Source organism: Vigna umbellata, chromosome 8 (genome assembly GCF_029865625.1).
Source record: "Vigna umbellata cultivar VRB3 chromosome 8, Vumbellata_1.0, whole genome shotgun sequence".
Lineage (NCBI taxonomy): Eukaryota > Viridiplantae > Streptophyta > Magnoliopsida > Fabales > Fabaceae > Vigna > Vigna umbellata.
Window position 1 is genome coordinate 13,968,674 of NC_142172.1, and position 27,492 is coordinate 13,996,165.

Below are 27,492 nucleotides of genomic sequence, written 5' to 3' on the forward strand. Positions count from 1 at the left end.
ACACGACCAAGTCTGGTGTTTATCAGTAACTGTCAATGATTTTGGATAAGTTATTGTTCGAGCAGTTGGAACCGTTGGTATTTAATTTTAATGTTATTTTGGCATTAACGTGCATTTCTTCTGCACACAAAAAAAATTATACCATACTTCAGATTATCCAAGGTAGTGACTTAAGTTTTTAAATACGGGAAGTTGTGACCCATATTTACTTCCAAAATTCTGTAGGAGGATATAGAAAGAAAAAAAAATAAAGTTGGATGCTAAAGGCTATATGTCTTTGTGACTTTTACCTGACAATGGCTTGTCCATTTTAGCTTCTAAATCAACCTGAAAATGTTATTTTCCCTCACAATGATCATTGATGGCAAATAAAAGCACAAAGTGTAAGCATAATAGGTTAACCCAATGTCAAGTAATCCTTCCTTCATCTTTTCTGTGCTGATTAGATGAATATCCTTTTATTGCCATTCAAGTCATTCTATTCACTTTATTCCCCACAATGGAGTCCCTCGGCTCCCTTATATAAGCACATCCACATTCATGTTGAACACAAATCAGACAGAAAATATACCACACTTCACTGAACAATTTCTTTCATTTACCTTAAAAAGAATGCCTTCACCTGTGCAGCCAAATCCCTCTCCATCTGAGGGAGAGAAGCACAGGCAATTGAATAAAGACATTAGGGACATGGTCTCTGCCATCACTCACAGGGCCACTGATTTTCACAAATCAGGCTCAACCCACTACCATTTGGAGAAGGATGAGGAACATGGTTTGAGCATGGTCACCCTTGCAGGTAACAACAATGGTGCCACTATGAGAAGTGAGTTGGATGATAAATCAGGCACCCATTCTCATGGTGATGAGCCAGAGGCACTGAGCACCTTTGTTAACAGCAACTTCCAAGCCATCAACAATTCACTCATGTTTGGTGGAAGTTATCAGGCCAACGACCCTGGTGTGCACCTGGATATCTCAGATTTCTCCACTGAGCCTCACCAGAGCCACCACCACAAGGAAGAAAGACAAGGGAAGAAGGGAAAGAAAATAGAGAAAAAAACTTCCAAAGCCAAAGATTCATCATCATCATCTGATTCAGATTAATTTTGGTACTGAAAGCATCAAACCTGTTGAGTGCCGGAGAATACATACGTTCAGAACCATTGTGCCTTGCTTGAATAGAACCACTTGTGTCCATTGTTAAGCTCGCTAATCATATCTTATATCCTAAGTATGTTTGAATAACCATGTTTTTGTAATATGTTGCTTGTGTTTTTTTATTCTTTTCTTTGTGCTTTGTCAAGCAAAAGCAGAATTTAATTTTCTCATCATATAATTGTATTCTCTATGCCAATGATTTATGAGTATACAGTGTATGCTATGGTGAATGTGGTTTGTGTATTTGACACAAATTTTAATAACTAGACAATTCTGCAAGTTTGGTTTAAGACGTTGTTGATCATTGATTAACTATATTGTGGTTGTCACTGCATAGCAATGTTCAAGCCATAGTTTGTGTAGTTCCTACTAGAGTTAGACAGAAAATATATTTTAGGGTAGTCAAATATAATTAAGAGGAAAATTTAATATTTACATTAAAAACTACATCAACCGTATAAATATATATTTTTCATATTATTGTGGCCGCAACTAAACTTTGCTTTTATTAAATAAAATGACTCATTTGAACCTTATAGTTAAATACATTTTGCCTCTTTGCACTTAAAAATCATTCCTTTTAGTAAGTATACTATTTTATGTTTTTTTATAGCTTTAGACGGTAAGAACTAAAACAGGTTAAAAATTATATTGTAAAGATTAAAAGAATATAAAATAGTTAATTTTTATAAATACAGTGACCAAAAGGTAAAATTTATATAACTATGAGGAGTAAATAGTAATTCAACATATCTAGTATTATTAATAGTTGAAAATGAATATGAATTTGTAGAACAGTATATGTGTGATGGTATTTAAATCTAAATTTACAATAATTTGAACATTTATTAATTGTGTATATCATCGAAGAACTAATATTTTGATACATAGAATAACTAGCATATTACTAACTCTGTCTTTAAAGGTTACAGAAACCAAGAAATGTACTAAAATTTTCATTTAAGTAAAATAATTATGAACTTTTTTACTTTATTTCTTTTTATTTGTACTCCATAATAATAATATATAAGTGTAACGTAATTAAAGATTAGAGATGGAGAATAAAGTTACAATTAGCAAACAAATTAATTAATTATGCTTAGAACTTAAAATTAAAAAAACTTTTACAAATATGCCAGTTAAATCAGAACTGTAAAATTTGTTAGTACAAGTCAAACTGGTTCGAACATTCTTCAAGGTCTTATTTTTAGTCTGTTGATGTATTAAAAAAAAATTATTTGAGTTCGAGAATGTTAGAACTGTTGAAGAAAATTGTTTCATTTCAGTCAACATTATCCAAAAGTACAGTTTAATCCAGTTCTTTTTGTTTGCACTAAATTGATAACTGTATTTAAATCACTGATTTTTCATGTATGGGTTTACTTAAAAACATACATTCAACCCCTCAATTAGGAGACACCTACAAATCAAGGAAATCGAGAAGTGATAGCAATCAAATTGCAACTTAAACAATGATGAAAACTATGCATCTTTGTCCTACAGATAGCTCTACCAATATCTTTCTGCTCAACAATTTCATACTCATTCCTGTGTGATTGACTATCTTTTCTGGAAATTAAGGAACTTGATGCCATAAGCAAATACTAAAACGAAGAGGAGGCAAAAAGCAACATGAGTTAATGCAACAACTCCAAGGAAGTCATGCTGGAAGCCCAACTTCCTGTCAAGGTAATCTTTTACTGTCATGACTCCAAAGCCAGGAACCTCTATGGGACTATTTTTGTCACCAACTTGGGATGTCACCAATCCATATATAGTCCAAGCCACAGGAGATCCCCAATAATACCACCTCCACCATATTGGAATTTGCTGCATAATGAATGAAATGTAACTTTTAGTTTCACCAAAAGGAAATAAATCAAATAGTACACTTAGCCTACATAAAAATGGTCTATTGTGTTAGGATTTTAAGTGAGTTGAAAAAGTTGAATAGTAAAAGAGAAAAACAAGACCCAGAAATATTGAGTCTTTTAAGGTTTTATGATGAAAATGGTATCAAATATCTTATGAACAACTCATACATCAGTTTGTGGTCTTTCTCAATAGAAATGATATTCCAACTCTGATATCAGAGTCTACCTCAGGAAAAACAATTCCAACAAATTGAAATTTTAAACGTTTTCAAGGATTCATTGATGCCCTTAAAGGGTCACTTTTTATTCTAGGATCTCACATACAGTATGAACCTTGTTGGTTGGGTCCAAGGTTTTAAAAATTGGTCTACTACCATGATTTCAACCATTATATCGAGGATCTTTAGCTTCCCATGCTGCAATAGTCATTTTATTCACAATTTCTCACGATGTCAAGGATCACAACAAAATTGCAATTTTGATATTTAGAACCTTAGTTGGGTCTGGACACCATCATATAATATTCTTGAGTTAAAATTTAATCTTCTGCATGAAAGTGACTACTAGTGTTTCTTTAGTCCTAATGCACATACAAATTGGTCCTTGAAACTACTAACTTGCTAACAAGTTTACCTTACCAATGTTAGACAAGTTTATTTCCTAAATAACTAATTTATATAGACAAAAGCTTGATGAAAGAAACAAAATTTTTCTGTGGGTGGTCTGATTGGAGGTAGCAGAAAAGGCTGAATAAACATTGCTAAGATAAATTCTGATAACATGTCTTGAAGTGAACTTTAGATCTAACTCTTAAAAACAGACTTATAGGATAAAATTTGTAGCTACGTATATACTACAATTTTGTTTTATCTCTAGTCAATCTAGGATCTCCAATATATATAAGAAGAGAACAAGTTACTCAAATCCCATCCCATCCTCATCGTTTACTTTTTTCTTTTCTTTATCTAACTGTTAAACGTTAATTACTTATCATAACAATTATATTAAGAAAAAAATGAAATGTTAAAACGAGGAGTAAATTTTTCAGAGTTAATATAGGATGGATACATAATATATATATATATATATATATATATATATATATATATATATATATATATATATATATATATATATATATATATATATATATATATATATATATATATATATATATATATATTATGAATACATGTGTGTGTGATAACTGTTGTAATAGACATACATACCGTTCTTGGGATAAGAAAACCAGAGAACAGGTTCCAGAAATTGATGAAGAAGGACATAACAATTGCAGCAATTTGATAGTTTGGTGTCAGAGCTACAGTCATCATTCCATACAGTGTGAAGTACATAAAGCACATGAATATGAAGTAATAGAACCACAAAAAATTTTCAAAACGTGGTTCAAACCCAATCATCAAGTAGAGAATAATGGAATAGGCTAGACTCTGAGTTCCAACATAAATTACTTCGATTGCTACCTGCAAAATCAGTACTTTTTCTTAATGAATTGTCCAACTTTGATAATTTATTTAATAGATGCTTTCTTCTACCTGACCAATTGCATAAGGCAATTCTGAGTACATTCCTGCGGCTCTTTCACGGTATAGAACGGTTCTTTCTATTGCTACAACAGGTTGAACACTGTTAGTGTTGGAGGCTCCAAGGAAAAATACTGATGCATAAATAGCTCCAAGGAGATTCAACAGGTCCTGCTCCTTTTCACTGTACAAATTATATTTACTGTCAATTTTTTATCATGCACAAACAAGAGTTCTTTTTTATGGTCTTATTGTTACCTATCTAAATTATATGCAATTGTTACCATGGACAGAAAACATGTTCATTCTTCAACTATATAGTTGAAGTATCTGTTCAAAGGCCTACAACACCATTTAGGTTCCGAAATATGTAGTTCCTCACAAAATCTAGTTTTTCCAGGAATGGTATCTTGGGGTAAGCATATGGTGCACAAAAATGGTAAGTTCTCTTGGATAAAACCGTGTCATTGTTTTTTTAAGTTGGAAATAATGTAGATGTCAACAAGTACTAATCAAGCAGTGAAATTGCTTTTCAACTTACGTCTTTTTTCCTTTGTCCCAATAAATAAGTCCAAAAATGATACCAATAACTATTGTGACGAATAATCGGATGGCATTATACTCTGGATTCCTCCAATAGGAGCAATTCTGCTTCCAGAAGCAAGCTTTACATTGAGAAACAAATGACTGAGAGTATTTAGTGGGAAAGTAAAGGTCCTTTGTTCCAGGTACTGGTGTGCATATTTCCTGAATAAGTTCCTGGTTCTTTCTGGAAAAGGGTTATCAAAGTTTCTGTGTAAAACATCATGAGAAAGTACAGATAAATTTGGACAAGAAGCAGGAATCCTAGAAAAACAATCACTAGTGCCACTTACTGATAAAGGTCTGACTTAGCATATAATTCTGCAAAGTCCACATTAAGTTGAGACTCAAAAACAGAAGCAGTGATCTCCAGCATCCATGTGGCTGGATTATATCCATCTTTAATCTTAGGAACTCCTGTGATACCCTTTGAATGATTCATTCACAATTAGTGAGATTACTGGCACATACTGATTCAAGAATTTAGACATTATAACAGCAGAGGTTTACCTCAAAGTACTCAATAAGATTCTGAGAATTCCGACCAAGGGGACCACCATATATCACTTGTCCACCTATCTTCATCAAAAGCAGCTGACATAAAGATGTAATTCAAGGGTGAGTGAGTATCATGCCTTAAAAACCATAACAAAAAAATAACTCCTATATTAGTTCCCAAGATTTCAATAGTTTTTTAGACATTGACTTTATAAAACTCTTGTGGGGTTTTACTGCTAAATAGATTTCAGTATTCACCTCATCAAAATTTTCAAATATATCAATGCTTGGTTGATGAATTGTGCAGACAACAGTTCGACCTGTATCCACTGTATTTCTGACAGTACGCATAACAACTGCTGCAGCTCTAGCATCTAAACCGGTTGTTGGTTCATCCATAAAAATAATGGAAGGATTTGCAACCAATTCTACAGCAATGGTGAGCCTCTTTCTCTGCTCCGTTGATAAGCCATTTATTCCAGGAAGGCCTACTATAAAATGCCTCAATGAGTGGAGCTCAACCAGCTCTAAAATTTCTTCAATGAACATCTGCAAAATAGGAACTAAATTAGTAGACTGTGACATTTCAAAGTAGACAGACACCTAAAGAGCCAATGCTAGGAAGTTTAACATGAAAACTGCTTAAAGAAAATACCTTTCTTGTTTCCTTATTAACCTCGTTACTGAGACGCAGCCAAGCAGAAAACACCAGCGATTCGTAGACTGTAACGTTTGGGGAATGTATATCATTTTGTTCACAGTAACCACTGATCCGAGCAAACGTTGCCTGGTTTTTGGGATAACCAGATATGCTGATGCTCCCCTCAATATAACCACCTGTTTTCCTTCCTGCAAGAACATCCATCAAGGTGGTTTTCCCAGCACCACTTACACCAACTAATGCTGTTAAAATCCCAGGCCTGAAAGCACCACTTATGTCTCTTAGTAGTTGGAGTTTATTCTCTTCAATTCCTTGTTTCTTCATTTCCTGACAACAAATTACCAAACTGACTTTTGAACATGTTCAAGTGGTAACATCACTATATAATTTCACGAACTTACTGTTTTGAGTTAGATCATTCCATTACACAAACTGTTATCCTTTTGAAGGTCTCTATGCAGTTCGTTTCTATGTGCAGTTAGATTGGTTAATTTTATATTCTACAGAAAGTTATTACGTGGTGTAAGTGCATTTGACTCTTGGTGTCAATTGTCTCATTTAGACACTGATAGAGGAATAAAAGTGTATGTTAGGAGAAATAAAGGCGGGAAAGGAAGTTAAGAGGGAAAGTCTGTTAGAAGTTTGTTAGAGGGGCAAGATAGTATAAATAGTAGTAGAATAAGTGGAGAGGGGTTTTTTTTATGAGATATTTTACTCTTGGGAAATTAGACTGGACATTTTCCAGTGGAGGAAGGGAGGCTTCCTTGGGATTCTTACTTGTCATTCTGTTTGACATACTTTACAGAATTAATGAAATACTCATACATTTAATTTCTTGGTTATTGTTTGAGTGTTGTGAGAAGGGAGAATTATCTGTTACGGCTCTTTGCCTAAAAGAACCTAACAGATTTGGTCCGACCTGCCGGATCCAGATCGGAGGAGTTGCGCGATGGAGAACAAGATGAATGCACTGGAGGAAAGGTGGGAAGGAAAGTTCGAGTCCATGGAAGCCATGTTGGAAGAGATTCGAGAGGAGATGAGAGGAAGGGCTCGAGACGGGAATCGCGACCGTGGAAGACGATTGGGGAAACATGAGAGAAGAAGGAACCAGGGAAGGAGTTCGGAGGGCAGTCATTCGGTTAATGGAAGTCGAGAGACGGAGGAGGACGAATCGGAGGATGAATCGGAGGAAGAAAGGGCGGATGTACAGAAGAGTTGGATGAAGAGAGTGGAATTACCCACTTTCGAAGGGATCGATCCGACGGGATGGATTGCGAGAGCAGAGAAGTTTTTTGAAATACAGAGTGTAACTGAAAAGGAGAAGATGAAACTGGTGTACATTTGCATGGAGGGAGAAGCGAACTACTGGTTTCGTTTTTGGCGGAAGAAAGTTAAGAAACATACCTGGGCGACGTTAACGGAGGCGATGGTCAGGAGATTTGGAGGTAGACACCGGGGAACGATCTTCGAAAAATTAGCGGCAGTGAGACAACGAGAATCGGTGGCGGAATATGTTCGGGAGTTCGAAATCCTGGTGGCTCAAGCGGATGGCGTGACGGAGGAACAGTTGCTGGGGTATTTCTTTGCGGGACTCCAAGAGGAATTAAGGGATCTTGTCCGACCATACGACCCTCGCGATTTATTAACCGCAATGGAGAGGGCACGAGACGTAGAACAATCGGGGCTGATATCGAGGGTGATCAAAGGAGGCGCGGGGAGTAAAGGAGGACCAACGTGGGGAAAATACGCTGTCAGTGGGGGAACAGTGGCTAGCACGGAGATCTATCGGGGGCCATCGGAGGGACGCACAAGCAGCAATGGAGGTATGGGTCAGAAGAAAGAGGCAACGACCAGAACCGCCGGTTCGAAAGTCGAAAGTACGTCCGGTGGTGGCGGGTCGAATCGCGGAGTGCGAACACTGCCATATTCGGAATATCTCAAAAGGAGGGAGGAGGGCCGTTGCTTTCACTGTGGCGGACCGTATAGTCCCGGGCATCGCTGCGCAGAGAGGAGTTTTAAGGTGATGATTATGGGAGCCGATGACGACGAGGAAGATGCGGAGACGATGGAAGAAGCAGAACAGTGTTGCATGGAGCTGTCGGTCTATTCAGCCGGGGGGGTGACGCAATCCAACACCATGAAGATGGCTGGATGGGTTCGAGAGCGGAGGATCATCGTATTAATCGACAGCGGGGCGAGTCATAATTTTATCTCAGCTCACTTGGTCGACGAACTGAGGTTAGAGAAAGAGGAGACGCCACCCTATCGGGTATGTTTGGGAGATGGCCAGAGAAAGGAGACACAAGGGTGTTGCAAAGGGCTGTCGGTGGCGTTGGAGGGAGCGGAAGTGCGAGAGGATTTCTACATATTTGATTTAGGTGGAGTGGATGTAGTGTTGGGAGTGGCGTGGTTAGCAAAATTGGGAGAGATAAGGGTGGATTGGAAGAAGATGACATTGAAGTATGGGTCAGCAGATGCTGAGGTGGTGTTAAGGGGGGACAGCACATTAATGAAAAAATTAATTACCCCTGAAATGTTGCAAAAGGAAGCTGAGATAGAGACAGTGGCGGTGGTATGGAGTATGTATAAAGCTGAAACAGCAGAGGGACAGCTAAGGGAAGAAGACTTAACCATCATGCAAAAACAAAATTTAGAGGAAATTTTGCAGGAATTCGAGGTAGTGTTCGAGGAAGTGCAGGGACTTCCTCCTGTCAGGCGGGTTGATCACCAGATAACCCTTAAAGAAGGCACCGAACCTGTAAACGTAAGACCGTATAGATACCCTCATCTGATGAAAGCTGAAATAGAAAAACAGGTACAGGAGATGATGGGCTTGGGCATTATCAGGCCCAGTAACAGCCCATATTCTAGCCCGGTTATTTTAGTTAAAAAAAAAGATGGGAGCTGGCGTTTCTGTATTGATTACAGAGCTTTAAACAAAGTTACCATCCCAAACAAATACCCCATACCCGTGATTGAAGAATTATTAGATGAACTTCATGGAGCAGATTTTTTTTCCAAGGTGGACCTTAAATCGGGGTACCATCAAATACGGATGAAGGAAGACGATGTCCCAAAAACAGCGTTTCGGACTCATGTGGGACATTACGAATTCCTCGTAATGCCCTTCGGCCTCACAAACGCTCCGGCCACTTTCCAGGATATGATGAATTCACTGTTGAGACCTTTCTTGAGGAAGAGTGTGTTGGTCTTTTTTGACGACATCCTTGTGTACAGCAAATCGTGGGAAGCTCATGAAGATCACCTCAGACAAGTGATGGAGGTGCTGCGGCAACATAGGCTATTTGCAAACAAGAAAAAATGCGAATTTGGTAAGAGACAGATTCGCTATTTGGGTCATCTGATATCAAAGCAAGGAGTTGAGATGGATGGTGAGAAGGTGTCAGCGGTGACTGATTGGCCAGCGCCCAGATGTATCAAAGAGCTGAGAGGTTTCTTAGGACTCACCGGTTACTATAGAAGATTTGTAAAAGATTATGGGAAGATCGCGAGACCTCTCACAGATCTCTTAAAAAAGGGGAAGTTTGAGTGGACGGAAATGGGGGAGGCAGCCATGCAAGCATTGAAGAAGGCAGTCACTACTGCTCCTGTACTAGCTCTGCCTGATTTTTCACAGGCGTTTCAAGTGGAATGTGATGCTTCCGGGAAAGGAATAGGAGCGGTATTGTCACAAAACAAGAAGCCCATAGCTTATTACAGCAAGGCATTGTCAGAAGGCTCATTGGGCAAGTCGGTGTATGAGAAGGAGTTGATGGCACTGGTGCTAGCCATTCAACACTGGCGTCCGTATTTACTGGGAAGACGTTTCAGTGTATTTACAGACCAGAAAAGCCTGAAACATTTGTTGGAGCAACGCATAACCACTCAAAACCAGCAGAACTGGTTAGCAAAACTCATGGGGTATGAGTTTGATATCTATTATAGAACGGGAGCTTCAAACAGAGTGGCCGATGGATTATCTAGAAAAGGTGAAGATGGGGGAGAAGGGGATAAGATGCTGCAAGGTATATCCAGGCCATATTGGCCTGATTTTCAAGAGCTTTTGGAGGAAGTAGAGAATGATGAAGGACTGAAAAAAATAATGGAAGAGATAAAACAAGATCCTGACTCCCATCCCGCTTACACCATGGAGAACGAGAGATTACATTTTAAAGGACGGCTCGTGCTTTCAGAGAAGTCTGAATGGATACCCAAGCTTTTAGCAGAATTCCATGATTCGACTATAGGGGGCCATTCAGGGGTATATCGAACATATAGGAGACTCGCTCAGGCTTTTCACTGGAGGGGTATGAAGAAGAGGGTGACCGATTATGTAGCTGCTTGTTTGATCTGTCAGCAACACAAATATATGGCATCATCTCCCCAGGGGCTTCTACAACCATTGCCAATCCCCAAGGCAATATGGGAAGAAGTAAGTATGGATTTTGTGGTTAAATTGCCAAAATCTCAGGGGTTCGACACGATACTGGTGGTGGTGGACAGGTTGAGCAAATATGGGCACTTTATCCCCATCAAGCATCCTTATACAGCAAAGGTAATTGCAGAAATTTTCGTAAGAGAGGTGGTGCGATTGCACGGGATACCCGTATCAATTGTTAGTGACCGGGATCCTCTCTTCATTAGCATTTTTTGGAAGGAGCTGTTTCGAATTCAGGGCACCAAATTGAGAATGAGTACTGCCTACCATCCGGAAACGGATGGCCAAACTGAGGTATTGAATAGGATATTGGAGACCTATTTACGGTGTTTCTGTTCAGAACAACCGAAGGCATGGAACACCGTGTTAGCATGGGCTGAATACTGGTATAATACCAGCTATCAAGGAGCAGCAAAATGCACTCCTTTTGAGACGGTTTATGGCAGAGCCCCACCTACACTAAACAGATTCATTCCAGGAGAAACGGTGGTAGAAGCGGTGGCACAGGACTTACAAACGAGAGATGAAGCTCTCAAGCAATTGCAACATCATTTGGCTAGAGCGCAAGAACGGATGGTGCAGTATGCGAATAGAAAGAGGAAGGAGTCTAGTGTGAAAGAAGGAGATTGGGTCTTCCTTAAGATAAGGCCCCATAGACAAGTGTCAATGCCAACCAAGTTGCATCCCAAACTGTCTGCTCGTTATTACGGACCTTTCTTGGTTGAAAAACAAGTGGGTCCAGTGGCTTTTAAATTGCAGCTGCCAGAAACAGCCAGAATACACCCGATCTTTCATGTGTCACAATTGAAGAAAGCTGTAGGGGAGAATAAGGTGGAAGGAGAATTGCCGGAAGAATTACAGGTGCAAGGTCCATTATACAGACCTTTGAAGGTATTGCAGAGGCGAGACAAAGATCAACAAGGAGAAAAGGTGTCCCAAGTTCTGATCCAGTGGCAGGAGGGTGGAGTAGAAGGAGCAACTTGGGAAGAGGAACGGTACATCAAGCACCAGTTTCCGGATTTCAACCTTGAGGACAAGGTTGCTGAGATGGAGGGGGGTATTGATAGAGGAATAAAAGTGTATGTTAGGAGAAATAAAGGCGGGAAAGGAAGTTAAGAGGGAAAGTCTGTTAGAAGTTTGTTAGAGGGGCAAGATAGTATAAATAGTAGTAGAATAAGTGGAGAGGGGTTTTTTTTATGAGATATTTTACTCTTGGGAAATTAGACTGGACATTTTCCAGTGGAGGAAGGGAGGCTTCCTTGGGATTCTTACTTGTCATTCTGTTTGACATACTTTACAGAATTAATGAAATACTCATACATTTAATTTCTTGGTTATTGTTTGAGTGTTGTGAGAAGGGAGAATTATCTGTTACGGCTCTTTGCCTAAAAGAACCTAACAGACACACACACACACAACTGCTAATTATGGAATCATGGTGAAATTTTGTTTCAGTGTAAGGGGGAAAATCTGGCATGGGCAGGAAAATGCAAAAAATCAAAGAAAATGATAAAAAAAATAATTGTATAAAATTTTATCTAGAATTAGAGGGTATGATTAAAGAGGTACTAGAGGAGGGAATTGGAGGTTACAAGTGGCATATCGATGTAATAATTCACATCTTGAAATGCAAGTGACAGAGGCCTGAATGGCAGCACCATTCCCTTCTTGGATTTTGTATTCACTGGAGCTTTAGGAATTGAGCTATGAGCACTTTTTCTTACTTCCATATCAATACCTGTAATAATTACAACTGTCTTTGTGTTTATTTCCAATATATGTGAATGGCACATTACTCAAACATTTAGGTGTATAGACAAAAGCTATATTTAACATACAACATACTAGTGACAATTTTTTTTACCGGAGAATGTTGTCTTTTTATGATCTCGTTGCGGATTATTTGAAGAGAAAATCAAACTTTACCTTCAAACGAATTGCCAACTGAAGCTGAACTGTGCTCTGTGGTTACAGTTGCCATATTTTCTACTGAGGATGAAACAAATGTGCTTTTCTTTTGGTCTTCATCTTCCATTATAATAGCTTTTGAATTTCCAAACGCTGCAATTTGTTTTCAAAGCAATATCAGAGGATGCTTCTATAGAATGGTTTTTAGGATGGTCAGTTTCTACCATGGAGCAATGCTCTCTTGATGTGGTTTTCTGTCTGTTTTTTTTTTTTTTTTGTTACGTTTAAAAAATAAGCATCTTCCTAATCTTCGTTTATACTTCTTCAAAAATAAAAATCTATCACAAATTCTTCTATTAAGAAGATTTAGATTTATATGATTTGCCTATCTACCATAGGAAATTATGTTGTATCATCATATGATCCATGTAACCTGACCCCACCTAATAGGAAAAATATGTTGTTTTTTATTTGAAAGAAATTTTAGAACAATATAAGAAACATCGTATTAAGCATGTAATGTAACACAAAGCAATACAGTAATGAAACTTACGATTCAAATAGGTTAGAGCCAGAATGAAAAAAATGTTGAAAAGCAAAGAAAATCCTATAAGGGCAGCCACAGATATCCAGTACCAATAGTCTTCTGTAAAAATGCCTCTAGCATTAAGAAAAGCCTTCCCAACTGTGGGCTCAGGGATCCTTGGGTCAATATTTTTCTGTCAAAAGTGAAGAATCAGCAACAAACTAATAATGATCTTGTGTTTATAAGATCAAAGAAACACTAAGATCTTACAGCACTCCATCTTTTGTCTAGGAACTCGTTGATGGCTATTGCATTTTGACCATACATCATAGGTGAACTATAATAGCACCATATCATCCATGGTCCAATATCCTCTATAAATGGACAGAGGTTGGAGTAATCAGTTTAAATGAGACAATTTCATATGAAAGAGATACTATTAAATCTCTGGAGTATGTGATATTGATAGTATAAAGAATAACTGTTGCTTACTTCTTGAAACAGTAAATCCACTTAGGACAAAAACAACTAATATTGTGAAGGAACCAAGTGTGTGTGCAATAACTTTTGTCCTTCCAACTGCAGCAATAAAGCGGAATAGGGACAGAGCCATTTGATTCACCCAGAAGAATGCCAATAACTGACGAAAAAACCTGTGACAGTTTATAATATACAACATAAAACAAAATTTTCAAGTCAGTAGAACTAAGGAGTAACGAATGATGGAAGAGTAAACCAGTTATTGCATTTCAGTTCCATTGAGAAACTCAGTATCTAGATATTGTATTCTCGTACCTACTAGCTGCAGGAGCAAAGCCAATAGTATAATAAGTGAGGATGACCCATAATCCTGATTCCAGTAGAGAGAGAGGAACTCTGAGAACCCAAATGGGCAATGCAAAAGCCCATGCTGGAAAAAAGTGGAAATCTCTCTGCTTGTAGAAAATGGGAAGTTTGATGACTGTCATTGAAAGTTCAGCCACTCCATTGAACATTATATTAATGAGGCTGAAAAATAGTGCACCATAGTATTTTCCTGCACCTTCAAGTTGACCATGTTTCATTTCTGTTCTAAAAAACACTGACATGGCAATCAGAGCCATTATAGTAATCTGAAAAGTCTTGAATATGTATAAGAAATAGTTGCGCTTCATCAAAAGCCACTCTCTTGAAAAGCATGCCTTGAAGAGTTCCCATTTGGAGATGCCATACTTTTCCTTCACCAATGCAGCGCGATGCCTTTCATTAGGATCATATGGAACTTTAATCTTTTCATGTAGTTGCTGACCGATACTGTAATTCTTGAAATGGGCTACAAACTCAGGCACTGTGACATACTGGTAAGGAATGTCCCTTCTGAACCAGTACTGTTCTTGGTCCTTTTTGGAAGTTACCTCTTGTAAGAAGTCTGCAACTCCTTTCCTTTCTGGGCATTTGAAGCCCACACTTTCGAAAAAATGCAGAACACTCTCACGGGGACCTTGATAGACAATCTCACCTTCTGAAAGCAATATTATGTCATCAAACAGTTCATATGTTTCTGGTGCAGGCTGCAGAAGAGCGATTATCATGGTAACATCCATTATATGGACCATCTGCCTCATAAACCTCACAATTTGGAAGGTTGTGGAACTATCCAAACCAGTTGAAATTTCATCCATGAAGAATGCTTTTGCAGGGCCTGCCAACATCTCACCTGCATTCATGTTATGTAAGTTCTTGTTTATGAGAACTGCAAAATGGATGATTCTGCAAAGGAATCTAATCTAATATGACATACATAATTTTACTCTCAAAACTCCATGGTATAATCATCTAGACCATTGTCTAGAAACCACAGGCACAGCATAGGACACAAATACAGTACAATGTGCACATTTTAGAAATCGTCAGACACAACAAGAATGTAACATAACTTTGAAGTGTATGTGCTTCTTATGTTATGGTATAACAAGATGCTTGTGAGTGAAATTTCGTATCCACATACCAGTAGTTAAACGCTTCTTTTGTCCACCAGAAATGCCCCTTTTCATCTCATCTCCCACCATAATATCAGCACATATTTCCAATCCAAGAATCTGTTGCATTGCTCAAAAAGTTAGATGACAGAACTTGAAGTTTGGTGGCCTATACCTGTGACTAACAAGGAAAATGATTCAAAACAAAGTGTGACCAAACCTTTAGAACGTAATCAGTAACAAGACTTGTTTCTTGACCTTCCATTGCTGTGGCTTTCATGAAAGCATCTATCTCAGGATCTGGTTTAATGCCGGCTGCTATTTCCCGCCTCGACAACTCTTCCAGCATATCATACCTTGTTCCTACTCCCAGGCAGCGTCCAGAAAAGTCCAGTGTCTCTCTCACTGTCATCTCTCCATAGTGAAGATCATGCTGACTGATATATGCACATGTTCTTTCAGGAACAAACTCTGACAATTCATGACCACAGTAAGTGACTCTTCCTGATACCTGCCCAGAAATTCTCTCATGGAGTTCATATCACAAATCAACTCTATAATCTCAACTTAACTATGTAAAAAGGTATTTTACAATTCATAATCATTCTTAATATCATAGTGATGTGAACAACACATTAATCAAAATCATCCTTTCCTGCTGAACCCCCCTCATTAGTAGAGTTTTCTATACAAAACAACAAAGCATGTTATATTATATAAACTAAACATACATTTTTTGTAAAAAGAGTCTTGTGTATAGGGTGATGGAGGAAGCATTTGAGCAGTGTAACAAATTTTTAAAATTTTCAAGGCATTAATTACCAAATGTGTAATAAACTGTAACATGATATATATTCTTGGGGTACTAAAGAATTTTATTTTTTTATTGGGATGACAAAAAGAGCATTTTTCTATTATTTTATGTATTTCTATGAATTCCCATAAAAAAAATTAAAATTTTTTAAACACCAAAGAAATGGATTATTGATAAAAATAAGGGAAGAAGAGGATATGTAACCCTTAAATCCTTGTCCATTTTTCCAGCAAGTGCCTTCAGAAATGTAGTTTTTCCTGATCCTGGAGGTCCCAAAAGCAGAGTCATTCTGCAGAGACAGAAAGAAAGTTAAATTTAGTTACCAACAGAATCAATTAGGTACTACAGTTTGTGACGGATTTTTTGAAAGTGACTTAGCAATAAATTTGATAAATGGATTAATTACCTACTTGGTTGTCTTTTTATTAAGCAATAATTATCTTACTTCTAATGCCATAATTGTCAAATTACCAAAAACATTTAACAAATGACTCACATCACATCATTAGTTTTGAGATACTCAATTTTACAAAATTTAGCTTAATAAAATAAGATTTGTTCTTATTTATATACTACAAATTAATTTTAGCGTTAAACCATTTATAAACATGTTTAAATTTTATTTTAGAATTTTTTGAAATAAAAAACTTGATACAAAAATAGTTTTTATAAAATAAACTAAATAAAATATGCATTAACCAAAACAAGATCTATCCTCATCTCCTTTTGATGTTAACATGTTCAAATTTTTATTCATAAATTGGTACATATGAGGACTATTAGAATTTGTATACGTAAATGGAAACATGTCGTTAATGAAGAATAACCATTTTTAATAATTACATATATGGAAATTACTTAGAGTCACTAAAATAGGTTTAATCCATATATGTATAATAACATGAAATAAATTAGAAAAATAATAAAGTAAATTGAAACTGATAAATTTTGATCAGGTCTGGTGTTATGTAGTCCCTCTAAGTTTAGGTAGATGGAATCATAAATTTACGCACTAAATCGTTTTCAAAGTTATTAATTATAAATTTAAAAAATTATTATTATTATATTTTAGTTAAACATAGGCAAATTCTGTACTTTGTATATCAAATTATTATGTATTAAAATTGAAATTTAATTTTAATTACGTGGCATAAATTTTAAAAACTAAATATAGGGGAAAAAAATCACTTCACTTCTCGAATTGATCTCCGTGGTCCATTTTTCAACTTTAGCACTGTCCAAACTTTTTATACAAAAGCAGCAAGATGACTGGATGCATTGAATTCATCCATTTACACAAACGTATATATTAAATATTTTATTTTAAACTATCACGTTTAATCATTTTTAAAAATAAGAATTAATTAGTTTGGTAGGTAAATAATTTGTATTACAATAATAATAATTAAACAAAAAACTTAATATTATAAATTAACTAAAAATATAATTTAATTCTTAGTGTTAATTTTGTTTATCTATCAACTTGTACAGACTTAAATATAATTAATAACTTAATATAATTTATTTAAAAATATAAAAAAAAAAATTAAAATTAAAAATTTTGTGTGACGGGTTCTTTTGAATATATTGGAACCCAAAAAAATCTGAGAAAAATGAAAATGAATAAAAAAATTTAAAATCTTATTATTTAGGTATTGAAATCCTACATATTCCTAAAATAAAATGAATAGAATCAAACCCTTATCATGTCTAGTGAGATACAGAAGATCCTGTAGAAGATGCACATTATGAAGATTGAAATTATACACTAATTAGGTACCTTGACGGTTTCACAATTCCACTAATATCTTTGAGAATATTGACAACTTTTTCTTGAAGAATCTTCACAACCTTTGTGTTTTGAGGCAAAAGCTTAAGAAATCCCAAAACTCCAAACAGAAGACTTACAAGATAATTCACCAATACCTGTGAAAAAAACAGACTCATGTTATGCAAAGCATGTAATTCATCTACATGTGTGCAAAAACCAGAACAGAAAACTGATAAAATCATCAGTTAAGAAATCACTGAATACTTTCTCTATTGAATGTCATGTTTAGGATATTAGGCTGTGTAAAATACTGATCATGATCGGAAAAACTAAGAACATGTAATTGAAAAACAACCTTATGTTTGTTGTTGAACATACCTCTATTGCATTGATGGTAGAATTGAAGAGTGTTGGTAGTGCCCTTCTTCCAACATATGCATCCCCTTCAACTGATAAGTTCTCATACCTTACTTCAATCTGGGGAATCTCAATGCTTACCCTATAACAACAAAAGCAATTAAGATCAAAGAAACAGAGGAAAATGTTTAAGTGTATGGAGTATATAGGACCAAAACATTCAAAAGGGTACCTATCAATTCTATCCCTCATCCTATGGAGGAAACTCTCATTGTTCTCTTCAGCAGTTCCTACTATGTTTTCAAGGAGATGCTTCTTTTCCTGCACTCCAAGCTTGGTGATGTCAACCTCTTCATAGTTCACTCCTCCATTATCCAAAACTTGCTTCAAAATGACTCTCCTCATTCTATCATATGTTGGAAGCCTTTTCAAAGCCTCCCACTTCAGCTCCTCCTCTTCTTCTATTTCCCTTACACCTCTGTGGAACACATCACTCTCTCTACTCACTGCCTCATCAAACCTTGCTGAGGCCAAATCTCTGCTCGCTGATGATGAACAACTCCTCCTTCCTTCATTCCTTGACCTCACACCATCTCCTCCAACACCACCTTCTTCTTCTATTGTCATATCAATCAAAATATGGCTCCCTTTGTCAGTGTTGTAGTTCTAAGTCAGTTTCTCTGTGACCTTTCTTCAAACACTAAATGAATCAAGTGAACTTTGATAGGAACAGTGATCAACCACTCTCACTCACATGTCCTAACATGGTGGTACAAGGAAATTGGAACCATTTTTGAATCATGGAATCACTCTGATGAGATGCAAATATTACTACTTGGCATCACAGAAAAATCTTGCCATGGGAGAAGTGTTTATGTAGGTGAAAGTATTGAAGGTGAAAACAAATTGTGATGTGGACAAAGAAATTTGTAGGGTTCTATATAGTTTAGATAGCTTGCAATTGTTACCAAACCACACCATGTCAAAACTTGTTATTATTTATAGGGTTCTATTTGGCCGACTAAAAATATTGTGAGGAGTGTAATCCGTTAACTAAGAGTGATTCAATGAGACAAAAATTGCTGAATTCAATATTTTATTAATAATAAGATTTTATCAATTTTTTATTTTTGTTTTAGCATGGACACAATTAGGAGGAGACAATTGACATTATTTTGCAAATTAATAATAATTATCCAAATGAGTTCAATGGATATTTTTCCAACTTCAAATTCATTGGATACAGTTGTTTATGTAAGATATTTTACACATCAATTAATTAAAAATCAGTTTTAATATAGTTTGTATAGTAATTATTATTAAATAGAGTGGTTTGTAGTGATTTCAGCATGTGTATTCCTTTTTGTTGTGTCAAATTTTCATTAAATGAAAGAAATGTAAGCATGCTTCCTAAGCAAGATAATTTAGTCTATCACGTATTACTTTAATTATTAATTTATTAAAAGTGTAATTAAATTAGAAGGATACACACATCCAATGATACATTTGAAATAAATATTTTCGTGCAAAACACTCGAAAATTTTGGAGTATGTGTGCAAATTTGACTCGTGGAAAATTTTACCATTTTTAGTGGTTCTTAATCTGCACAAATTACTTACTTGCCAATACGTTGATCTTACTTAAATAACCTATTTAGTGACAAGTATTCTCTTAAAAATTAGTTCACCTTTCCTTGGGATAGGATAATTTACACATTTTAAAACAATTAATTATTTTAATTAATAAGATTAAATCTATTAATAATCTTTATTTTGGTATTTATCCTTCAAATTGGTAGAACTGATCGTTTCACTAACTTACTATTTAAAATTATTAATATTTATTTAAATTTACTTCTTTCTTTCATTAGCAAACAAAATCATTTAATGACTTAAATTAATCACTAACTCACTATTAATTATTAATATTTATTTGAATTTATTACTTTCTTTCATTCGTAAAAAAAATATTTAATGACTAAATTAATGACAAACACAAGTCATTCTTCTAGAAAAAAGACATGACGACAAATTTGTAAATAAAATAATTTTTTTATGAAAATTTTAGGAGAATTATCATTAAAAATCAAATGAAAAAAAACAAAGAAAACAATGATTATTAGGCTAAGACAGTCGTTAAAAGTAAAAAAAAAAATCAATTATATAATTGTTGTAAGAAATCTTATTAAACAATCAACTTTCATCTACTCTAGGATCATTTGGTGTTGATGTATCATTGGAACACTCTTTTGATAAAGGACTATTGTTATAGACTCAATTGTTCTTGTCAGATTTGACATATCCGAAGTTGGAAGAAGAAGAGGAGATGGTCTAGATGTCATAATTCTACCTATACAAATAAAAGTTGTCAGTCTAACTCAAAGAAACTAACATACTAATCAAACATAACTCAGAGCACACAACATAAACTACACATTGTAACATATAGGTTTCCTAAAGAACAATTACACTAATACAAAAAATGTAACATTTCATTTAATAGTGTATAACTACTAAATAAAACATCATAAATATGATAATCAACAAGTAGAAGAAACAACTATACAACTATTATATTACGGTTATCCACATTATCATGTGATGATCAGTATAGAAAGTCATATATATGCACCAACATAAACTAGAATTTTTCTAAAGGAAAGAGTTATACGCAATAGGATTTTATCCTAAACTATGTTGCTATATCGTCCTCACCCTATAGGATCGATTGGAACATTTTCATTTGTTCACACCATTAAGATGATCATTGCAAACAAAAAGAGAACACAAACAAACAAAAACATATTAAAGGGTAAGCTAATGTACTAAAAAGAATAATCATACAATATGTGTAGAGATATTAACACATATAAACAATCATGTCAACAATTCTAACACATGCAATCATTCATACTTGACTCGACCATTTGGATATACGTATATATTGATATCAGACTTCGGCGAGTTATGTACTTGTGGTGGCCTCTATTGCTCTACAAAATCATTGTCAATGGGTTTCACCTTACTACGCATATGGTTAGTTTGTTTTTTTAACATCTTTGGTCAAGGTAAAGCTCCCAGACTATGACCTTTTGTTCCCCTCACCACATACTTCATCATTCTCTACTTAAGATTGGATGGTTAGTAGAGTGACAAAATAACTTCCAATACAGAATCCATACATCAATATATACACTATTGAAATCTCTACAAGAAAATTCACTTTTAAATTCCTTCCACAACATTTACCATACATAATCACGACCAGGTTATAAATCCATAATACATATTAAACATACATCCTATCCATAGTAATCCATCTCAAACAAATAAAAATATCAAAAAATCATAACATATACACTAACACTCAAAAGTGGCGCTCAACGCTAGACCTTTTGCAAAAGATAACACTTAATGACAATATTGACGCTGAGTGTCATTCTTCATACAAAATTCACACTCAATGACACCCTTCTGCCGCTTAGCGACCTAGAATTAAATTGTTCCAAAATTGTACTGAAAAGTAAGGTTCAACAGTGTCTTGTCACCACTCAACGCCAAAGTGTTTGCATTTTTGTGCACAAGGTCGATGCTGGCAATCTAAAGCTAAAATGCTCTCAGACCTACACAATGAATTAGGGCTCAACACCAGATTGTCACTACTAAACGCTGTTTCAGATATCAACGAACTTAAAACTATGATTTGAAGAAAAAGGAACATGTTCAAATGGTTAAATTAGTATTCCCTATTTAGCAATTTGGTCAAAAACAATTTTCAAAGTCGGGTGCATACCAACTTCCTCAAATGATCATATCCTAAGTTCTTCAATTCAATACCAATTCAAACAATGAAAATAACACAAACATTTAACACAACCATATTTTCAATAGCTCAAACACCAATTTCAGCACATCAAACATTATCTACCAACCAAACATGAAATTTACAACTTTCAAAACATATATAACTTTTAAAACAAGACAATTAGCTTCTCTTACTTAAAAGATGACCAAACAGCTCTAGAACCTTATAAACACCCCTTTGAAGTACTAAAAGCTCTATTTGTCTTTATGAACAACACAAACATGATCAGAGCACACCATTAGAGTCACTAATCATTAAAAATTCTTAAAGAAAACTCAAACACCACATAAGATCTTATATAATCCACATGTATAAAAAAACTAAACAAACCAAAGAAAGGAACAAAAAATCAATTTACTTTGTCCCAAAAATCAATCAAATAAAAGTAGAGAGTTCTGGAAAATCATCCTAATAATCTCTTATCAAACGACAATAAAAAAACTACAGAAAAAAGTGAAAAAAAAAAACTATAAAAAAAATTTAGAAGAATTATATGATTTAAGATAATAAAATTCGTTTATAGAAGTTTTATTTATATTTTAAGCTTTTAATATTAAAATAATATAATTTTATTATTTAATACATACTATAAATTATAAAACACAATTTTCTAGGCTATTACGTAATATTTTATGAACTTAATATATTAAAGTTGGTATAAGAAAATCGGTGAATACCATAATGTTTTTCTACTAAATACTAAAAGAAAACATGTTTTAGTTCTATTTTTCGTTGAAAATTCTATTGGCATTCATAATCCAACTTACTTTCCCAACTAAAGTTGCGTTTGTTCAACGTATAATATGTTTAAACTTTTAAAACAGTTACTTAACCATACATTTAATTGTATATTTTTTATAGTTTGTGTATATAGGGTAAATTTTTATGTACATGTTACTAAAAGAACTCCACTCTTTATTTATATATAATTTTCAAAACAATCCGACTTGCAAAATGTCAGAATCATTAAAAACGCACCCAAAAACTCCTTTGAACGGATACCAGGTGTCAAGCGACGAGGATCCGAAAATCAGATAGTGGAAGGCAGGTGTCGGCAAATGAGCGGACGTTAGTTTTGACGTGGGAAGCAAAACTGATTTTTTGAAAATTCACATCACACTCTCTGCATGCAACCTTCTTCTCCAAACTCTGAAATTTTCATTTCTCCTTCTTCTCTCTAAAAACTCTCGCTTCTCTCTACCAAATCTCACCATTTCTCTTCTCCGATCATCATTCAGGCGTCGCAGAAGCACTTCCGGCGTCAAGGGTTTCAGTTTGAACCGATAGGTTTCGAGTTCTGAACTGGTAAGTTCTTCTTGTACTTAGCCGTTCGTTATCTGGTACATGCAAACCAAATTCTGGTTGCATGATTTCATCTCGTCTGAGCCATTGTTGGTTTTCTATTTGGTTAGTTTTTGAAGAACTGTTGAGCGTTGAGGGTAGAAGGAATTTTAGTCAGACGAACCTTAATTCTACGTCTGGGAACGTTCGTTCACGCTCAGAGGTAAGGGAAGCTTATTTAATTTAATTTGTATGTTTACTCTGCTGCATGAACGTTCGTTGATTTGATGATTGGAAATGAAATATGATTGTGATATGTTCTGATGTATGAAATATATGAAATTTATATGATATGGATGTATGAACTTATGTAGTTAAATGTTGAGAAATTGAATTGAGATAAATGATTTCTAAGTATGAAATTCACCTATGAAAGTGTATGTTTGTTACTGAACGGTCCTTGACCATTCGGTTTTCTAATGAACTTGGTTAGAATTGGATTCTTTCATTTGGGAAGAATCCTAGTTGAGGACGAGCGTCTGCATTTCGAAATACCGTGCTTGAGCGTTCGACCAAGCATAGTTGTGTCTTGGTATTTTGTTATAAACTTAAGTATATATATATGTAATTGTATATTTTAGTTATTCTTAAACACTACTTCAATAGTATCTTAGTATATTTATCAAGCCTCTTCTCTTTAAGTTTAGTAGCACTTGGTATTATACCAAGTGCTCGTACTAAGCAAGTGTTTGGTCTTACACCAGACACTCGTTCTAGCTACTTAAGCTAAACTTCATAATAAAAGCGTTCGTTCAAGCCCAATAGGGTTCGCTCACTATAGTGTTCAACCTTTGACTAGCATTCTGATGGTTATTGGTGTTTAGCTTCTTCAAAGGCTAAGTATATTCATTGACGTTCGGTTTATTCACCGGATACCATTATTTGATGTCCCTAAGTGTATGTCTAAATTGGTTTCGGCCTAGAGTCTTAGTATTGGGCATGGTCTTTTCGGTTGGAAGCTCTCAAGAGTCAGTTCATCTAATTGGCTCACTTTGTAAGTAACACTCGTTCTAGTCGTTCCTGTTATATATATGATTGTACTCGGTTTCTTTCTCAACCCGATAGTAACCCTCTTGGTCTTAATTCTGTTCTGGAACTGGAGACCTCTCGGTCTCCCTCCAAGTGTTCGGTCTCGTTCTGAGTTAGGGTTGAATGTTCGATAATTTGGTATCCTTACGGATCTATGTGCGAAATGTTTAATGGAAATTATTATTAATGAAAGATGAAGAGAATATGATATGGATTGAAAGGTGTGGATTATGGACGAGAGCGTTCCGGGGAGAAATGACTCATGATTGAATATTGAAATTTGTAAAGTATGAAAGTGGGCATGCTAAGCTGGCGGTTCATCCTGATGTTTCGTGAGTACTCGTCCTCACGTAGAGGAGGGTAGGTCATGTGTGGGAACGACAGGAGGTCCTAGTCCTTATGGTTAATTTAGACAGATAGGTCACCTTTGCTTGATAGAAGTTTTTGTTCTATGCAACACACGAATGGGTTGCAAAATATTTTTTAATTATATATTAACTTTATAACAAATACTCCATAATTTACTGAATATTGTTAAAAATAATAATTACATGTACTCTTTTTTTTCACTCATGTATTTTTATTTTTTATGTATATTTTTCTTAGAAAATACATACTAATGGATACATTAATCATTAATCATAATTTAGACTTGTTTGTTTTTATCATTAACATGTTTCTTATTAAAGTGTGAATATTATATTAATCTCAGTTGTTTATTTATGTTTTATTAATTTTTCACTTACATTTTTATTAATTTTTTCTTTAAAATTACCTTATGGAAGGTATAAGTATAAAAGACATAATAAATAAAGCTTTAGCTTTATCTTAAATATTTTTTAAAGATTAAAATATTAATAGTTAAAAACCATTTAATTAGCTCGTTATTATTTTTATTATTTATTTAGACGTTTTTTCCAATTTTTCTCATAATTTTTTTCCTTTTGAGATACCACAAAAATTCAACATTGTCATTTACCTTCAAGTAATTAATCTTAAGTTTTAACTTCTAATTTTAATGAGATGAAATGAATATAAGTAGACATGTAAGTTTTTTTTTTTTTTTTTACATTTTTAGTTTTGAATTGAATCTCATTTTATTGGAACCCGTCAATTTATATTTTCTTTCTTTTCTAAGTTTAATTATGTATATCTGTTTATTTTTCAAAATTATTTTGTCTGTACAAAACTTACGCTTATAAATTTTAGAAATTTATTTAAAGTTATCGTGTTCACATTTATCATGCTTGTATCATATGTACTTAATTATGGAAAAATTTGTTAATTTTCTCTTCTAGCAAGTTTTCCACATTATACCTCTTTGGATGAAGTTTTTTTTTTTTAAGTTTATTTCACATTGAATTTGGGTACAGTCATAACCCTATGAGAAAATTTCAATATCTATATTACCACTTTTTATACATTTATTATGTGAGAGAAGCCATACTTTTTTATACTGGTGAATATATGATACAAAATATATATATATATATATATATATAATAAAATGTGGTTAAAATATTATTATAACTAATTTCATATTTATAATCACGTTGAGAAACTCAATCAAAATTGAAAATAATAGTAAAATTAATTCATTTTAATATTATGAAATTTATTTTACTTTTGTTTTTATTTTTTATTTTAAAAATAAATAATTCATACACCACTTTTTATGAAAGTCACTTTATGAAGGTGTGTATTTATTAATAAGTGGGTTATATTTAACTCAATTTAAAGTAGTGTTTGTATCCTATTTATATATTATAATTGTTTTCATACTAACCTAGTTTCACACGACATCCATGTTTAATTTTGCGACTAAAGCATATTTAGCTTAACCTCATGTTTTAACATTTTCAAACTTTGTTTTACACATTAAACATGTTTAGCTTGACTTCATAATCAAAGCATCATATATATAACTTGATTTCATGTTTTGCTCATATGTGACTCAATCTCACATATTAAACATGTTTAGATATGTTTCAAACCTAAAACATAAAAACTATTAAAATTGTTCAAATCTTTTTCATCTTTACAAATTTCAAAAATTTTAAACTTTTATATCTATGTTGCATATGTGATACTAGATTATCTTCTAAATAAATAAAATACAAGTATGAACTACATAATTATCATGATATAGAGCTTAACATATATACAAGTTTTTATCTTCAATACATTCTTAAGCTAAAAAGAACTGTATCACCTAATAAGCTTATATATCACTAACTAAAACATAATAGTAAAAAATGTTATAAGAATATACTCACAAGAAGACTCATTTCAACTTAATTAATCTTATATTTACTGTTTGTTATTATTATTTTATTCACTTAATAACTTATATGTTACAACATCAACTTCAAGTTGGGCCATAAAATATTTAATTTCCAATAATAACATATTGATATTGATAAGAGTTGAAATATTGGTAGTTATATAGTCATAACTTATTTGTCTTTTATGATAATTTTTTTTTCTCAAATAAAGGCATTAATCTCATCGAACAATTGTTTTGAAAAAAAAAATGTAATTTTTTTTTACTACTTTATCTCTTTTTTTATTATATTAACAATAAAAATCATACAGTGCTTTCGAAATATAAAATATGTAGAAGACGTTTTGTAATTTCTATAAGCTAGGATATTTTATATTTGTTTTCAAGACAAAGTCTATTTTTCAGAAATTTGTATATTATTTTTCTGAAAGACATATTAAGATTTCTTTGTCCTCGTTAATTTTTTTCAAGCTGTGCACCGACAACTGCTAAAACTTGCTTTTAGGTAATTATATTTTAAAATTGAAGAAAATGATAATAGGTGGCTGTAATTAAGTAATTAAATAAGCTAGCAAAACGCATTGTAGCATCCAAGTGCGTTTAGGTAATTATATTTTAAAATATGAGTCCACAAAATTTGTATGTAAAATAAAATTTATACTAATTTATATATTATAAAATTATTTTATCTTTAATATATTAAAATGTTAATTTTAAATTTAATTTAACTTAATAAAATAAAATAAAATAGTCTCAATTATATAATATGGAATTACTTTATCTATGATTGATATAGAATCTCCAACTTGCGTTTGGAAAAGTGATTCCAGAACGTGATTCACAGTGTAAGAAGACTTTTGGAGTTTTGAGTCAGTTACCCC

The 27,492-nt window shown here is 34.0% G+C and overlaps 2 protein-coding genes across 2 annotated transcripts; one reads left to right on the forward strand and one right to left on the reverse strand.

Moving 5' to 3' along the window:
- The first annotated feature begins 33 nt into the window (after nt 1-33).
- On the forward strand, nt 34-1,391 carry LOC124824236 (uncharacterized). Its single transcript, XM_047296646.2, has one exon. It carries the CDS (start codon nt 541-543, stop codon nt 1,105-1,107), a length of 567 nt encoding a protein of 188 aa, XP_047152602.2. The 5' UTR covers nt 34-540; the 3' UTR covers nt 1,108-1,391.
- A 1,116-nt stretch (nt 1,392-2,507) lies between these two features.
- LOC124824237 (pleiotropic drug resistance protein 2-like) lies at nt 2,508-19,013 on the reverse strand. The gene is made up of 20 exons (XM_047296647.2): nt 18,325-19,013; nt 18,114-18,234; nt 17,745-17,890; nt 16,169-16,253; nt 15,371-15,661; nt 15,180-15,270; nt 13,988-14,888; nt 13,685-13,845; nt 13,463-13,566; nt 13,220-13,385; nt 12,685-12,819; nt 12,351-12,496; nt 6,315-6,647; nt 5,918-6,208; nt 5,672-5,755; nt 5,455-5,588; nt 5,121-5,348; nt 4,592-4,763; nt 4,265-4,519; nt 2,508-2,991 (listed from the first exon to the last, which is right to left on the reverse strand). The coding sequence occupies exons 1-20, from the start codon at nt 18,717-18,719 to the stop codon at nt 2,722-2,724; spliced, it is 4,509 nt and encodes a 1,502-aa protein (XP_047152603.2). The 5' UTR covers nt 18,720-19,013; the 3' UTR covers nt 2,508-2,721.
- Between the last annotated feature and the right edge of the window lie 8,479 nt (nt 19,014-27,492).

Excerpts from the sequence above, each read along its gene's own strand:
- LOC124824236 (XM_047296646.2), top strand. The coding sequence starts at position 541 with ATGTTGAACACAAATCAGACAGAAAATATACCACACTTCACTGAACAA.
- LOC124824237 (XM_047296647.2), bottom strand. The coding sequence starts at position 18,719 with ATGACAATAGAAGAAGAAGGTGGTGTTGGAGGAGATGGTGTGAGGTCA. Across the intron at positions 12,820-13,219 it reads GGCTCTAACCTATTTGAATC|CGTTTGGAAATTCAAAAGCT; the intron begins GTAAGTTTCATT and ends AACAAATTGCAG. Across the intron at positions 2,992-4,264 it reads GTTTTCTTATCCCAAGAACG|CAAATTCCAATATGGTGGAG; the intron begins GTATGTATGTCT and ends TTCATTATGCAG.